We start from the raw sequence: 15,594 nt of genomic DNA, 5'->3' as shown, positions 1-15,594 counted from the left end.
GTTGGCAAAGGAAGAACATTTTTAATTCCTATATTAGCCCACGTCGTGGTGCCCCTACTGCATTTTCCACTCCACATGCAAAAGTCTAGAGCTCAAGGAATAAGGGTGTGGCTTTAGAGACCTACGCTTTGGCCAAATGTAATATTCACAAGGAGGTGGGAGCGTAGCGACACCCACCAACGTTTTTAGTTTCATTTTAGTTCATCGGTAGCCTTTATCCGTGGTGCTTTTGTCGTCCTTCTTTTGTGTTCACAAACGCCTCCTACCTTCCACTTCCTGTATGTGTTCAGCTGGAGCAAACTCTCGCGAGAGCAGTTAGTTTTGGTGAGAGCTGTAGCTGTGCCGGGTCGGATGTTTCAAGCTCAGTGTTGCTGCTCGGCAGCAGCGTGTGTGCATCGCCTATGAAGTGCTGGCGGCAAATGCAGAATAACAGGAAGACAGGGGTTCTTTTAGGCGCACTAGTGTGCTCAGTTCGTAGCAACTTGGGTGACCGCTATTGTGTTGAGAGGGACATTTAGTACCCTAGAGTTGCCCGGTCCCCGGTGAGCCGCCACCATGAGCGGGCGGCGGGTGTGCCAGAATTGCGGCTGTGCTGATATAGACGTGGACCAGGCCCGCGGAGATGCTGTGTGCACGGGCTGTGGCTCTGTTTTGGAGGACAACATCATCGTGTCCGAGGTGCAATTCGTGGAGAACAGTGGGGGAGGCTCCTCAGCCGTGGGACAGTTCGTATCATCAGACGGTGAGTGCTGAAGTCTTCCTATTCGAGGGATTTAGGGACATGCCATAATTCAAGGAATTGTAGCACCCTTTCGTATTATTGCACGTTAATTCGCTGCACACATGGACGACACATGAAGGGTGTGTATGCATGCAAAGATGTCAATTGAGCCCATCCTTGAGGCACGTGGCAAGTGTGTATGTAAACACGGATTTCACATCCTCCGTAATCATAAAACACAATTGTGGCATGGACAGACATGCTATGTCGCATTATCTTAACGTAGTAAAGAATCAAGTTTTCGTGTTCTGTATACAAGTTGAAGATCACTTACACAGAGGTCCTGGACAAGCAATATAGAAACATGCACGTTTTGTACATCACAGTCAAGAAAGGCAGTGCCAGCAAACTGACTCACTACATATCCTCTGCAATCTGAATGCAATTGATATGTACAGTGTGCATGTAAACAAACATACATTATATGTGGGCGAGACACTGACAGCTAAAGCCTGAAGCTTGGCTCAGCTCGAGGTCTTGTTGGACCCTCGAGACCTTAACGGGCCAAACTTTCATACTGCTTGGGTCTTCCTGCCTCCCTCTATCTAGGATGTGGCGTTACTGCCAAGCAGTTTCGAGAGTCTGCTTCTGCTCAACATCCTGAGTTTCTGGTCAAATCACTTCATCTTCTCCTGCCTATAAACCATGAACATGACTGTATTTTAGTTAACGCTAATTTAAAGCGCTCCAAGTTCACGCTATATAAAAATTGCAGAAAATGCACAAAGGTAAACAAAAAAAAAAGCAAAGCCTTAACAAGTGGAAAGACAAATAGATACCCATTTCCTGGCTGATTTGTGCAAAGTAAAACGAGAAACCCTGAATAAAATGTGTCTCCCCGCTTACATTGTGTGATCTCAGGCAAATATTTTATTTAACTAAAACTTTTTACAAAAAGTTCTTTCAAGTATGTGAGTAAAGAATACCAGTTGAACAAAACCTAATTTCTTGATTTAATAGACTATAATGTTGCTCTATAACTATCTGGGTTACTTAGTGTTTATCTGAAAATTGTCTTGCCTCTTAGTGTGCCAATGGTTCATGTTTAAAAACTATAATTTTTAATGAATACTTCTCTGCTATATCGGGATTTATTGTTATGTTATGTTAATTGTTTATTTCTATAGCGCGCGGCTACTCAAAGAGAGTGTCCCGGCGCTTTATTGGAGAAAGAGACAAAACTGCAACATACTAACATAACACCTGATAAAAAAAACTAACAGAAGAGTGGGCCAAAGATTCACGGAAGACCGGCTACTGAGTGAACAGCCAAGTTTTAAGGCCTTTCCTAAAAGCCAGTAGACTGGTGGCTCCCCGCAGGGCCAGTGGTAAAGAGTTCCACAACTGAGATGCCAACAGTCCAAAAGAGCGGCCTCCGAGGCGCGCTTTCTTTACCCGGGGGACAACAGCAAGGTACAGGGCTTCCGACCTCAGAGACCTGGTCGGATGATAAAAGACCAGCCTCTTTTGGAGGTACTTGGCTCCCTCCTTGTGAAGAGCTTTGTAGGCCAAGGTCAGCGCCTTAAAGGCGATCCTCTTGCGGATAGGAAGCCAATGTAAAGTTGCCAGCAAGCCCGAGGCCCTGGAGCGCCTACCAAGGCCAAAGATTGCCCTGGCAGCGGCGTTCTGTACCACTTGAAGCCGCTGCAGCAAGTACTCTGGAAGGCCCAGGTAAAGAACGTTGGAATAATCCAACCTGGACCCAATCAGAGCCTGGACTGTCAGCGTCCTATGTTCCACGGATAACAGAGGAAGGAACCTCCGCAGCATCCTGAGGATGCCAAAGCAAATGCCCGACACCCCCAGGATCTGGGATTTCAAGGTAAGCCTGTTATCCATCTTCACCCCCAGATTCTTAGCAACCTGAGAGGAGCAGGACGGAGGGAACATATCCAGTGGCCACCAGGTCTGCCAATCTGGCTCTGTGTCGCACCCAAAGAAAAGTACTTCGGACTTGTCGGAATTGCACTTAAGGCTGTTTAGATGGAACCAATGAAAAACAGCCCCAAGGCAATCCCGAATACTCTCCCCATCAAAGTCGCCTCCTCTCTTACAAGAGAAGAGGAGCTGGGTGTCGTCCGCGTAGGATACGATCTGGGCACCATGCGACTCCACCAACGCCGCCAATGGGGTCATAATGATGTTAAAGAGGGTCGGGCTCAAAATAGAGCCCTGAGGGACCCCGACTCCCAGAGGCGGCATCACGGCGGAATCAGGCGGGGCCCAGATCGATTGCCGGCGGCCGGCTAGGAAAGAGGAAAACCAGTCGAACACCGTCCCCCGTAAGCCTATCTCGAAAAGTCTAGCGAGAAGACCATCATGTGGAACGGTGTCGAACGCCGCCGACAGGTCTAACATCACCAGCATGACTTTGCCCCCAGAGTCCAGAACCCTTTAATGGTTTCCGAGACCTCCAGGAGCGCTGTCTCAGTACTGAGATGGGGACGAAAGCCCGATTGGGTGGCATGCAGGATCTCATTAGATTCAAGAAAGTTGGAGAGCACGCCATGGACGTGCTTTTCCAGAATCTTCGTGAGGGCCGGCAGCAGAGAGATAGGCCTATAATTAACAGGGGCCTTCGGGTCTAGACCAGGTTTTTTAATGTCAAAGCTTCAAATTTTGAGGAAATACACTTCCTTGAATTTTGAAAAGGCCTTATCATATTTTTCATGATTTTTGTTATGTGGTTTACATAGGTTTCTTTTCATGGCTCTGCTCGTGCATGGTCTCCAAGATCCAAGCCAGACCCTTGGCTTGTCTCTCCCTGTAAACCTCTTGTCTCGCCCACCTCTAATATACATAGCCTTTCCCTAGCTCTCACTGAATGTAGGAAGGATCATTGGAATTATGCATTGGTGTTGACTAGATTTAGTGCCAAGAAGAGAGAAAGTATGAGGAACCCATTGTAGTCATGTTAGATTGCTATTTGTTATTTTAACACACAGTACTGTATGGAACACCACTCGAAACCTAGCAACAGCTTTAAACAATTTATAGGGGATAATGTGTTCACTTAAAATCATGCATGTGTGCAGCCGAAGGGTCAGCTTTTAACCCATACATAAGGCAGCCTGGGAACAATGATACTACTATGAATGCAAGTTCAGCGAACATCACTAAAGACAGCGGGGCACCTAGGCTGCCCTAGTGGCATAAACAAGGCAGGATATAAACCGCATGCACAATGGCACTTCACTTATTCTAATTACGATTGATTTTAGAACACTTAGCACCTTATAATAAATTTGAACTAGTCAATAGAGTGTCAATTTTATTCATTGCTTTTTACATGTTTCACGAAATTATTGTATGTAATATTGTGATGGTTTTTATTAACTTATATTAATAAAAAGGTTGATTGGAATGAAACTGCAACACAAAGTAGTTGTGCTCATAAGGTTTGTTCCTTTTTAGATGCAAAAAGCAGTTTTGTTCAAATTTACAAATTGTGTCGGATGGTAGATTCGTGCATTATGTAGAAAGTGTGGTAAATTGTATGTACAACTCACTTCCATTAGCTGCACCGTCTGAAGACTACTTATGCATGACCTGTATGTAGCTAAAGAAACCCTGATTTTTCATCAATACACTGAAGTCCCACAGCACATATACAATGTACACCGAACACCAGAGCCAGGCTTACTATTCTGCTTCCCTGGAGGAAAAGTAGCACTTGGGAAATGTAAATATATAACCATCTTTGGCGAGGACAGGTGGCATATGGGCCCTGTGGATAGAGACACAAGGCTCAGAGGCCTGTGCATTTTTGGGATAACCGGACGTGAGAGACAAAGTTTGCAGTTAGTGAGTGTGATTGTCTTGAGCCTCTAGCCCTGATGATAGCTATCAGAAAATTTCTGCTTTGATAGATATCTGATAATTTCACTTTTCAAAGCCATTCATAGTTAAAGAAGCGAGAGAATGAAGGGAGGACAAGAGAGCGGGAGGGGGGGGTGTTTGTCCAAATTATATTTTAAAAAAAAGTCTGGTAAAGCCAGTCTCAGTGGTTCCTGCCCACTTTAACACCTTATTGAGCGATACATTTGGAAGTGCTGGTGTTTGTCCATTAACCATATTCAGAAATACTTGATCTGGGTGCTTCTGGAGAAATCATGTTGGGGTATCAAATCGTATAAAAATAAGTAGAGGTGTCAAGCTTGGTTGTGTTTTTAGGTTTCGCCTGGCGTCCACTGTGCAGCAGTGTTCACGCAGGTGAAATCTTTTGAGTTTCAGTATGGGGCTTTAACCCGCCTCTCTGTTCCATTGGCGAGCTCCATAAATGGAGGCTAGCCATTGGAACAAAGATGCGTCAGTCATTGTCCGAGCAGATTCGTGGGCGTTCCGGCGATTTTTTTCGCTCTCCGCCCTTTTAACAACGCCGTCATGTTTTGGTCTTTTTCGAAGTGTCTTTTGCCGGAGTGGGCTGCGCGATTGTCGTCTCCGTGGCTTCTTTCCGTCTTGTTTTTTTGTTGTCGTCTTTGTTTTCCGTCTTTGTGTGGCTCGTTGTTGTCGTGTCTGTTTTCCATCTTTGCCTGGTATGTATGCTCCGGTTTTTGCATTTAAGGTAAACTCGTGGCTGTCGTCTTTGTTTTCCGTCTTGTGTGCGAGAGCTCCTCACCCCCCTCCCCTCTCATTCCTTGTGTGCGTGCGCTCCTCACCCCCTCGCCCCCTCATGCTTGTGTGCATGAGCTCCTCACCCCTCCCCCCTCATTGCTTGTGTGCGTGAGCTCCTCACCACCTGCCCCCTCATTGCTTGTGTGCGTGAGCTCCTCACCCCTCCCCCCTCGTTGCTTGTGTGCGTGAGCTCCTCACCCCCCCTCGTTGCTTGTGTGCCTTTAAGATCTAAAACCAATGCAACCCCTGTCTCACAAGTTTATTGAACATAAACGCCATCCGCCCTAGTTACATCTGATTACCTAGTCCATGCTCGTTGTAAATTTAAGCTATTTTTATGAGGATGTGGATTGAACAACAATACCTATCGTGGAGCATCAAGTATATTAGTTTAATCAGATGTAGGGTGCTTGTTACTAACAAATCTGCATCCTTTTCAGCACAGGTCAGCCTAGTGGAGGTAGGTAAAGTCTGTGAGAAAAGTGAAATTGTTAAAAGCGCTGTGGTTGTTGGTTAAGTGCCATTGTCTTTTGTTTTTGTTGCGGAAGATGCATGGTGGAATAAACTGCTTCATTTCGAAGTGGTCACGGTGATAATTACTTCCCGTTTTTTAATTGAAAGTAATGGGTTTGCTGCTTTAGGGCCCGGCTACCGTTCTAACTTGCTGCGAGTATACTTTAAATCCGTGATACTCAATGTACGGCCCATGGGGCCGCTTGCGTCCAACTTGACCTTTACATGCGGCCCCTCCTTGTAAACAGCAGCAGTGTGTGGGGGGGCTTGCAGTGTGTGGGGGGGCTTGCAGTGTGTGAGGGGGCTTGCAGTGTGTGAGGGGGCTTGCAGTGTGTGTGGGGGGGCTTGCAGTGTGTGGGGGGGCTTGCAGTGTGTGGGGGGCTTGCAGTGTGTGGTGGGGGCTTGCAGTGTGTGGGGGGCTCTGTGTGGGTGTGTGGGGGGGCTCTGTGTGGGGGGGCTCTGTGTGGGTGTGTGTGTGGGCTTCTGTGGGTGTGTGGGGGGGGCTCTGTGTGTGTGGGGGGGCTCTGTGTGTGTGGGGGCTCTGTGTGTGTGTGGGGGGGGCTCTGTGTGGGTGTGTGTGTGTGGGGAGGGCTCTGTGTGGGGGCTCTCTGTGGGTGTGTGTGTATGGCATTTGCGAGAGATTAAGCTATTGGCATTGTAAATGACAATGCCATTTATTTATCTGTTTTCAAAACCAACACATAAATAAAAATGTTGTCATTTACAATGCCAATAGCTCTAACTTTAGCAAAGGCGAAACCATTGCATTGTAAATGCTTGTTTAATTTATCTAGCAGACTTTCTCCGTGTATTGGGTGCAGAAAGAATTTCTTAGCCAAAGTTATGGAAACCATGCATCTATGCATTACTTTGTGCTGATGGCACCTTTTGGTTTGGGTCTACTCAAGTCCGTCGCTGACAGCCACTGAACATACTACAAATATATTACACTGAAATTTAAATTGACATTGGTTATATGACAACAAAATAACTTGCATTTGGGGACAGGAACGTTGGTTGGTGTTTGATGGTCTCGTAAATATGCACATCTTGACATATTGATCATTAGTCCTCAAGCTTGTAATCTTGTAGAGTTTAATGAATAAGGATGCTATTTTTGTGTGGCGACTCAGATGCACCGTAACAAGAAATTTTTAGACAGCCTGCTGACCCTCCTGAAATTAGCCTATGGTGCATTAATTGTTCCAGCTATCACCTATAACGCCCTCATTTCATTTCTTGGATGAAATCAGACATTGAAAAAGGTCGATGCACACATATAGAGTTAAACCACAGTTTAAGACTTGCAGCATTTATAGAATGGCACGGTCTTAAACTAGGACTACTCCACAAAGAATGTTTCCATTGAGTGTTCACTCGAGTAGTACTTTGATCTGGTTTGTGCTAGTATTTTCCCTCTACTTAAAAATTCAATCAAAAACTTAGGACCAGTTTTAGAGTCTGGCGGAAAGGGTACTCTGTCGCAACAGTGACAGGGAACCTTTTCCTCCATACTGAAGTTTCATGCGCCTCACTAAGAGTCGGATGGACTGTCCATATATCAGCGGCGCAGGATACCCTGTCTCTGCCGCTGACATACACCTCTCTGATGGAGTAGAGGTTGTGCCATTTGCCTGCCTAATTGCAAACCAATGGCAAGTATTTACTATCGCTCACCGCTATCTAAAATGTAGCAATTGTTGAAATTAAAAATATTTTAATGACCTCCCTACGCCATGGAAGAAATCTCCAATGGTGAGCGGTTGATTGCTTTTTTTTACTATTTAAACAAATCCCTCTGAAGGATTTTCTTTTCAAAAATAAAAAAAATAAATTAAGTGTGCCATACTGCCCCAACATGTTGACTAAGTTGTACAGCAACTTTTAAAGGAATTGGCAAGAATTGCTGTTATGGTGGTTCCTGCCAAGGTAAAAGATGTTCACTGGGGCAGTGGACATCTCTACATCTGGAGTGCTCTTATTCTATCAAGACTATGCAGTAAAATACTCTGTCGCCCTGACTGAGTAACCACACTCTAAATCAGGCCCATAGTTCATAATTCCTGCATAGATGTTCCTAATCTGAATCCTGCAAATAAGTAAAGGCGTGTAGAAGTCCTAGATCAGACAAGAACTGCATAAGTCCTCAATTAGACAAGAATTCTTAGACCACCCAAGTTGGTGTCTATAGTCTAATTACATATTTTCGGACATCCACAGTGGCAATCTAAGGTATTTTTCCAGTCTTGTTTTTTTGTGTGAAGTAGAACTAAGCTATACAAGGCGGTTGAGGAACAGTTGGCTAGTGCTTGGTGAGGCCATCAGAGTATCTGCTACGATATACCTCAAAGTGTCAGGTAGAGTGTAGTAGAAAATCAAAAATATTTCATAGGGCTTCTCAATAAAAATGTCACTTTTATTTATGTATTACATACTGTTTTAAGACTGTGCAAGAGCCATCCAGTTCTTCAAATCCTATGTAATGCAACTAGACAGCCTTATCATTCCACATCACTAGAAATCCCCATAGAATGAATCAAAAGGAGTTTCACAAAAGTAATTCCCTTTTCTGGGCTGTAAATTATTAGAATTCATCCGCTGTGAATTAGTAACACATGATATTCCCAATATGTAATGCGTAGTCACCTCTGTCACATTAACAGTTACTGAGTGCATCCACTGAGCTAATTATGATGGTTCATGACTTTCATGGGCAGTTATTCAATAAAAGGACTTCTGGTTGTAAAACATTGCTCAACAGTTGTATGGAAATCGATAGCCAGAGTAAGAGTTTTTTTGTTTGTTGTAAAAACACATAAGCATTCTACATAGCACCATATATACAGCATATATATATATAGTAAGTAGTTCCAAAGAAAAGAATGCCATGAAAACTTGTCTATGTGGAAATATGGTGTGAATTTTGACATAATATGCTGTAGTTTTAGAATTATAACAAAAAGGTGCACCCCATATCGGGGCCAAAAATACTAGCCACGGATTGTATTTGTAAGTTCCTAATTAGTTACTAATATATTTTGCATTTTACTTCAGGCACATGCAATTAAATGCTGTATTTGATTTCACTTGCATGCCACTTATACCAAAGGCTAATTGGAGCGTAAATCTGCAATAGTTTTTACCGTCTCAGCCCAGGGTCGCTGTACGGTAATCGGCATGCCCACTCAGCTTTTTATCCTTTAAAGGGTTATACAGTGATTACTTTTGTGCAGGGATAATTATGACGCATATTTTTAGAGTGATTTTGTGGTGCATACTTGAGGCAGTAAATCTGTTAATAGTATTCCTATTTTTTCAGCATAGAATTTGTGAGGGACATAGTTAATTTTGTTGAGTGTCGTTATATTCAGTTGAATCATTTTCTTCAGTTTAATATTGAGCTGTGCTAAATGTCGATTTTTTAATTTATTTATTTTGTAAATTTTGTAGCTTTGAAACACTATAATTATGTCAGGCGGGGCAGTTCTTTGTAAATAGACAACACATAGGCACAGATTCAGTACAGTAACCTTGCCAGTGCCTCTCTTGGCCAGTCACCCTGTCAGCGAGATTGGTTTTTGTAACTAGATAAACCACTTGAGATTGATATTGTGTTTGGCATTTAGAAAGCACTGTGAAAGTAGTCAAGTGTCCACGTGCTAAGGAAATATAAACATAAAAATGTAAAGGAAAACAAATGTTTCAACTGTTGTCCCTACAGGCAACATTGATACATGAAATTGTTTTCAGGTAACACTCTATGAATGTGTTGCTAATTTGGCAAATTACAGGCTTGTCTTTCTTATACGTTTGGTTGCAAGTTTTTGCATGTAGATGTATTTAGTAATTTTTCTTTATTTGTTTAGCCTCTTTGCTATTTATAGCCTTTTGAGTAACGGTCTGTATTTATAACACCTTCCTTATTGACATTTAGTGAAGGCATCACAGTCCGGGCCTGTGCAAGGCTTTTGAATTATCCGCTGACCACGATCCAACTTCTATGTTCTATCGTCGTTAGCAAAATAAAATAAAAAATCAATAATGGCATTGATTATGGTTCTCGCAATAGTTGCAAGATCTTGATGAGAACATGAATGCTGGGCCTTTCTCCAGAGCAATAGAGGGTTGTTGGCTATTACTGATACTTTGATGCACCTTGTGTGTGGTCGAATATTGCGAAAATTGTTTTGATGTTAGCCTAGGCAGCGTTGGACTTGCTATGGTAGTTTAAGTTTCACAGATATTCACCCCTTGTTTATTTCCTTGATGCATGGTTTGAGTGTATTCCTGGCTACAGGTATGTAAAGTACAAACCTCTAATCTGACTTCCATCAGGTGTGAGAAATAGACTACTGTTACACAAGACGGGATGTATCTGGCATGCTGTGTATAATTTCTTTTTAGACTTTGGATCTTTATACCAAAGATGGTGTATTTCAAGTGATTATTAACGAGTGCTCACAATAGATTTTTAATCACGCGGTTTAGATTTAACAGCGTTCCATCATCTTTTAGCATCCCCGGCGAGTTGATTTCCCTCACCAGATCAACGAGGTGCCTGTGGCTGCGATCTGCGATCTCCTCAGGACACGTTACATTTTATATTATTGTGTAAATATTTTTAATTCCCCAGAAAACGTTTCCTCCGGCCCTTGTTAAGAAGCTTGAAGTTAAGGCATGCTAAAGTGGCCCTCTTGTATTTACAGTTGTTACCCAACCCTCTCACATTCTGTCAGTGTTAAGTTTCTTGCGGGCCGCTTATAAATCTAGATTATCCAGAATTGATTGGTTTTGTGCTGCTGGTTTTTATCCATTCGTATTGTTTTAAAACGTTTACTGTATTATCATGAATTGTTTGCTTATTTATTATATGATGAACTGTATCTTTTATGGTTGCTTCGCATCCGAATAAAGAAATACATACGTGATTATTTTAAGAAAGTTAAATATTAATTGGGGTGGATGGTAGTCCACTGTGATTCAGTTAATTATTAGTTGGGGTGAATGGTAGTTCACCACAAGTAATGTGTCCCACTTCTTTTTAGGGCCATTAAAGATTCCAGTAATTTAAACCTGAGCTCATTCCCTGATAGATATGGCACAGAGCAGACTTTAATTAAGAACTTAAGAAAAATTTGTAAAGCTGTTAGAAGTACAGAAACAGTAAACATTTGAAACCACAGCGTGATACCCATCCAATTTATAAATATGGAGAATATATTAAAAAACAAAGACAGCAAAACGACAAATTCAATAAGGAGAGCCAGAGATCTTAATTTGTAAATATAAATGGTTCCAAAAATGTTAAAGCGCCAACTGCGGTCATCTGGTTGTACTTGATTAGTACCTAGGCGTGAGTTAAGAACAACTGTAAGGTAGACCCTAAATGCCCATAGGGCAGGATTCGATGTATTGTATTTAGAAAGTGGAACATGTGTATTTTATGTCCTGGTAGTGAAAAACCTCCAAAGTCAGTTTGCACTATTGCAAGGCTTGTTCTCCCATAGGCGAGGACCGGGTAACGCAAAACCAAAGGGGCTGATGGACGGAGTGTTGAACATTGCAAGCACTTACCCCCAGTCAACTGATCTGGGTTTAATCCATCATCCTTCCTTAGCTCACTCCGCCACTCCAGTCCAGACATGGCCATATGCAAATCAGTTTGACCCTGTTCCTCATAGGAACAGTCCAGCCCGAACTGCCAAGCCATGTCTTCTCTGGACCGGAAACAAGCATCCTGGGACCGGTTTCTGGCTAATCAGCCGTCATCAGCCAGGCTAGCTTGACTCCAGTGGCAAAGTGAGCAAGGGACCCACGCCTGGGCATACCCTGCCAATTTAGGGCGAACAAAGCAAAACAAAAGGGGATGATGGACGGAGTGTTGAACATTGCAAGCACTCACCCCCAGTCAACTGACCTGGGTTTAATCCATGATCATTCTTTAGCTGAGGACTGGGTAACATCATAACGCTTTATAATTTGGGCTCCCGGTTTAACCCCTTCGGCGCTGCACAAATTCTCCCGCTGTACGGCCGTCCTGAGCACCGAAGAGGTTAATGGTATTTTTTTTTTTTTAACATTTCCGTCTGTATTATTTATCCATATTTATTTTGTGTTTTGCATATAAATTATGTTGTAAAACTGTACCTCTGGCTGGGCAAAGACTGCTGTGGACAAGGGAAGAACGGTTCTGCTATCTTGGTGTTAGGTGGAAAGGGATAGTTTTACAGGAAAACTTAGAGGAAATGCTGCAAAAGTGGGTAGGTCACTTATGGTAAGTTTTACCCGATTGTTTTAGGGCGTGCTCAGAAGTTTCCCGTCCCACAGGCTGGCAGTATGCATAAACGTGGCACCCCAGAAGTAATTGGAGATTCTATTATGTACAAGCTAATTTGAGTGATATATTTTATGCTATGTAAACACTTCCTGGATTCTCTATTTCAAAGTCTGTAAGAACTCTGGTTAACTTATACTCAGGAAACAGAAAAAGATCCCTATGCTTGTATTGATGCTCAGTGCTACATTAATGCTAATTGCAAGTGGAGTAAAGATGGTGAAATTGCACGTTCCTTTGTGAAAATAACATATCATATAAACAGTATGGTTTAAAGCCCCTCATTTCTTTGGAGTCTAGTAGTGAGGGTTTGTGGCAGAGACAGCAAAAATGAAAAGTAGTTGATCGCAATTATGCAGTGTATAATTTACAAAACGCAGCAAATGTGCATGTATTTTTGAGAATAACGACTATGAATCGTCTCGGAGTGCGATGTTGGTCATTTACATACTCTAGGACTGGGGAAGAGACTACAACTGGCGACGAGTGCGGGATATGTGCCATAGAACAAGGCTGCTCAACCCCAGAGATTTCGCAACTGTACAGCAAACTGCTTGTGCATGCCACGTGTGCCTCGAATCTAGGCAAAGCATTCTGCGACTGGTACGTGTGGAGTCAAAACCCTGCTCCAGCTCGTACCCAGCTGCAAAAGGGATTGAAGGTCCTGCAGAGGAGCAAATTCAAAACGCCTACCAAGAAACCGCCGGTGAGCTTGCTGGCAAAGACGCTGCACTGCGCCCTAAACACAGAGCAATATTCAGGCGAAGGAATGACCACAATAGAGGCAACTAGGTACGAGAACAGAAACCCACTCCCAGTCAAGAAAAAATGTAAAACAATCTATGGCCTCCCTTCGGACGTGGTGAGCCAGTCTCAACCAACGGGGGTGTTGTGCGTAAAGAGTGCCGGTCCCACCATGTGCGCCGAACGCTGTCTGAACAGCAAATGCTCTCAATGCCGGAAGAAGGGAGCGCAACGTATGACGCTGCTGTGTTTTTGAAAATATTGCATTTCAACATGTCTAAGACGACTTGGGTGCAAATTGGGCTGCGTGAATTGAAACTTTCGATAACTTCATAGATTCACTAGAAGAACAAGATGACAAGAAAATCATTAAATATTTAAAAACCCTTGCAGGTTATGGAGTGAAAAAGTGCTAAAGAAAGTCTCACAAACTGATGCAACATCTTACCAACAGATAAAGGAGGTGTACAATCTGATGGAGAACTTCGACTTTGAAAACCTACATTTTCAACCAAGCACGACAGCAAGCTGGTGAAAAACTTGACAAGCTTATCAAGCACTAAGTTTGGTTACTTTAATAATGATGAAGCCAATGCTGATGGCTGCAAGAGCGGAAGCTGAACTACAAGCAGCTGACTTAGAAGCAGAAATGGCGCATAATGAATCCGTGCTGACTGTGAAAAGCAAGCATAAACACAAAACGTTTGCATGTCATGTCACGAAGAAAACAAAGCTATGCTTTGGATGTGTATTTTCGTTTCCCCATGCAGGTAAATATCCCGGCATAGGACAAATTTGCAAAGGCTGTGGGAAAGAGAACAATTTCATAACGGTATGCGAGCCAAAGTGAAATCAGGCTGTCAAGGCAAAAAGGAAAGAGGGATGTCTGAACGTTCCAGAAGCACTCAAGCAACGCCCAAAAAGCAAAAAACATCAACTACGTCAAGTAGAAACCAAATAAAGTTGATCATCTTCAAATTCGTCATACAAAGGTTCTTTCACATTATTATCAAGCACTGATGAAGAAGAAGGATATGCTCTGATCATATATTCAGAAGGATAGCATGTGGGGCTACCTATTTGTAAAGAAGATAGAAAGTCCCAAAAAACGCACCGAACCAAGCAGAAAACCTAATTTTGACACTGTCCCAAAATCACATTAAAATTGAACGGTTAACCAATAATCTTCATTATAGTCAGTGGTGCATCGATTAATATAATGCCTGTGGAAAAATTTAACAGCCTTTCTGCCATGACAAGACTCACCTGTCAGCCACACAGGTATATGCTTGGGCTGCTTCCAAACCATTACAAAGTCAAGGGTCATTCACAGCAACCATGAGGCACAAAATTATTTCAGTGCAAGCCACCATTCGTGCTCTACAAGGAACTGTGTCAAGTGCATATTTGCTCAGCTTTGCCTCCACTGGTGATAGGTGGTTCATATCCCTCAATTACAACATTTGTGCGCTGTCTGAAATCGTGACCCAGTTTCTGGTGGTGTTTCATGGTTTGGGACAAATAAAGAACATGAAATTCCAGTTGCACATTAACGAGGGCATTCACTCTGTTGCCCAGCCGCACCACAGAGTGGCTTTCCATTTACAGGAAGCTGTAGGAAGTTAAAAATGCTACTTAAGGGGAGGAGCTTCGCATTTATCCTGTATAATATCCTGGTTCCGAAGATGGGTTATTGAAGGCGCAGCCCAGCTGATGTACTAGCTGCTTTCTGGAATTGATTTGGACTTCGGGTTCTTGAGCTACGCCATCCTGCACTTTTGAGGCCTACCCCCGTGGAGCTACCTGGGCCTTGAGTCGCGGCTATACCCGGGCAGTAATTCAACAACACCGGCTAAAGGGGTCCAGATCACGGCCCGAATTAACTTTCGGTTTCGTTTTTGCTGCCTGGCGTTCCTCCTCACTGAGACAGACACTGGGCGCAGCTGGCTCCCGCGCTCATTATCTGGGCCTGGGGCCGGCGAGTGCTTGGCTGTGGAATTACATTGGCTTTTATCTGCCTTTGGTTATCCCGTGGGTGAACTCTGAGGAGCCATTTGGACCAGATCTCAAGCGCCCCTCCGGGGCACCCAGCCCGCCATGACAGGCAAGCCCGAGGGTGACAAACGGAAAGTCAAGACCACCTTCCGAGGAGGTGCAACCCAAACAAATGTTATGGACTGTTACACTCATCCTAAATGATCCCCCGGTGGCACACCGAAGGTCCGGGAGGAGGCGACTGATGACCCTACTGTGTCGGCGGATCTAACGTTACAAGACGTCATGAGCGCCATTGCTGGCATCAAGACGTCTATTGGCCAGCAATACGAGGCCCTGGCCCTGAAGCTAGACACGGTAGCCATCGACGTTAATCTTATCAGAACGGATTTGGCGAAGACAAATGAAAAGGTCAAATCTCTAGATTTGAAGACCTCCAGCCTCACGACGGACATGTCTGACATGCAAATGGAGGTGCGCAACTTGAGATCCGCCAATGATTTCTTTGCTCGTCGACTGGAGGATTTTGAGGGCCGTGCAAGGCGCAATAACGTGCGTATTATTGGGGTCCCGGAGAACTCTGGATCACTGTCCACTGATCTTCGTGTCGAAG

General features: G+C 43.7%; 1 protein-coding gene across 3 annotated transcripts in view; it reads left to right on the top strand.

Annotated features, from left to right (window-relative positions):
* The first annotated feature begins 298 nt into the window (after positions 1 to 298).
* The window catches only part of BRF1 (BRF1 general transcription factor IIIB subunit), a 1,219,927-nt gene continuing 1,204,631 nt past the window's right edge, over positions 299 to 15,594 (top strand). For 2 of the 3 annotated variants that reach the window (XM_078660299.1, XM_078660298.1), the window contains exon 1: positions 299 to 742. In XM_078660299.1, coding sequence (XP_078516425.1) covers positions 556 to 742 — 187 coding nt within the window. In that variant the 5' untranslated portion in view covers positions 299 to 555. Of the gene's footprint in view, positions 755 to 15,594 lie in introns of all 3 variants that reach the window. The other variant, XM_078660297.1, reaches the window with a different exon arrangement.

The sequence above is a fragment of the Lissotriton helveticus genome, chromosome 9 (assembly GCF_964261635.1).
Source record: "Lissotriton helveticus chromosome 9, aLisHel1.1, whole genome shotgun sequence".
Lineage (NCBI taxonomy): Eukaryota > Metazoa > Chordata > Amphibia > Caudata > Salamandridae > Lissotriton > Lissotriton helveticus.
This window is presented reverse-complemented; position numbering and strand designations above follow the sequence as displayed.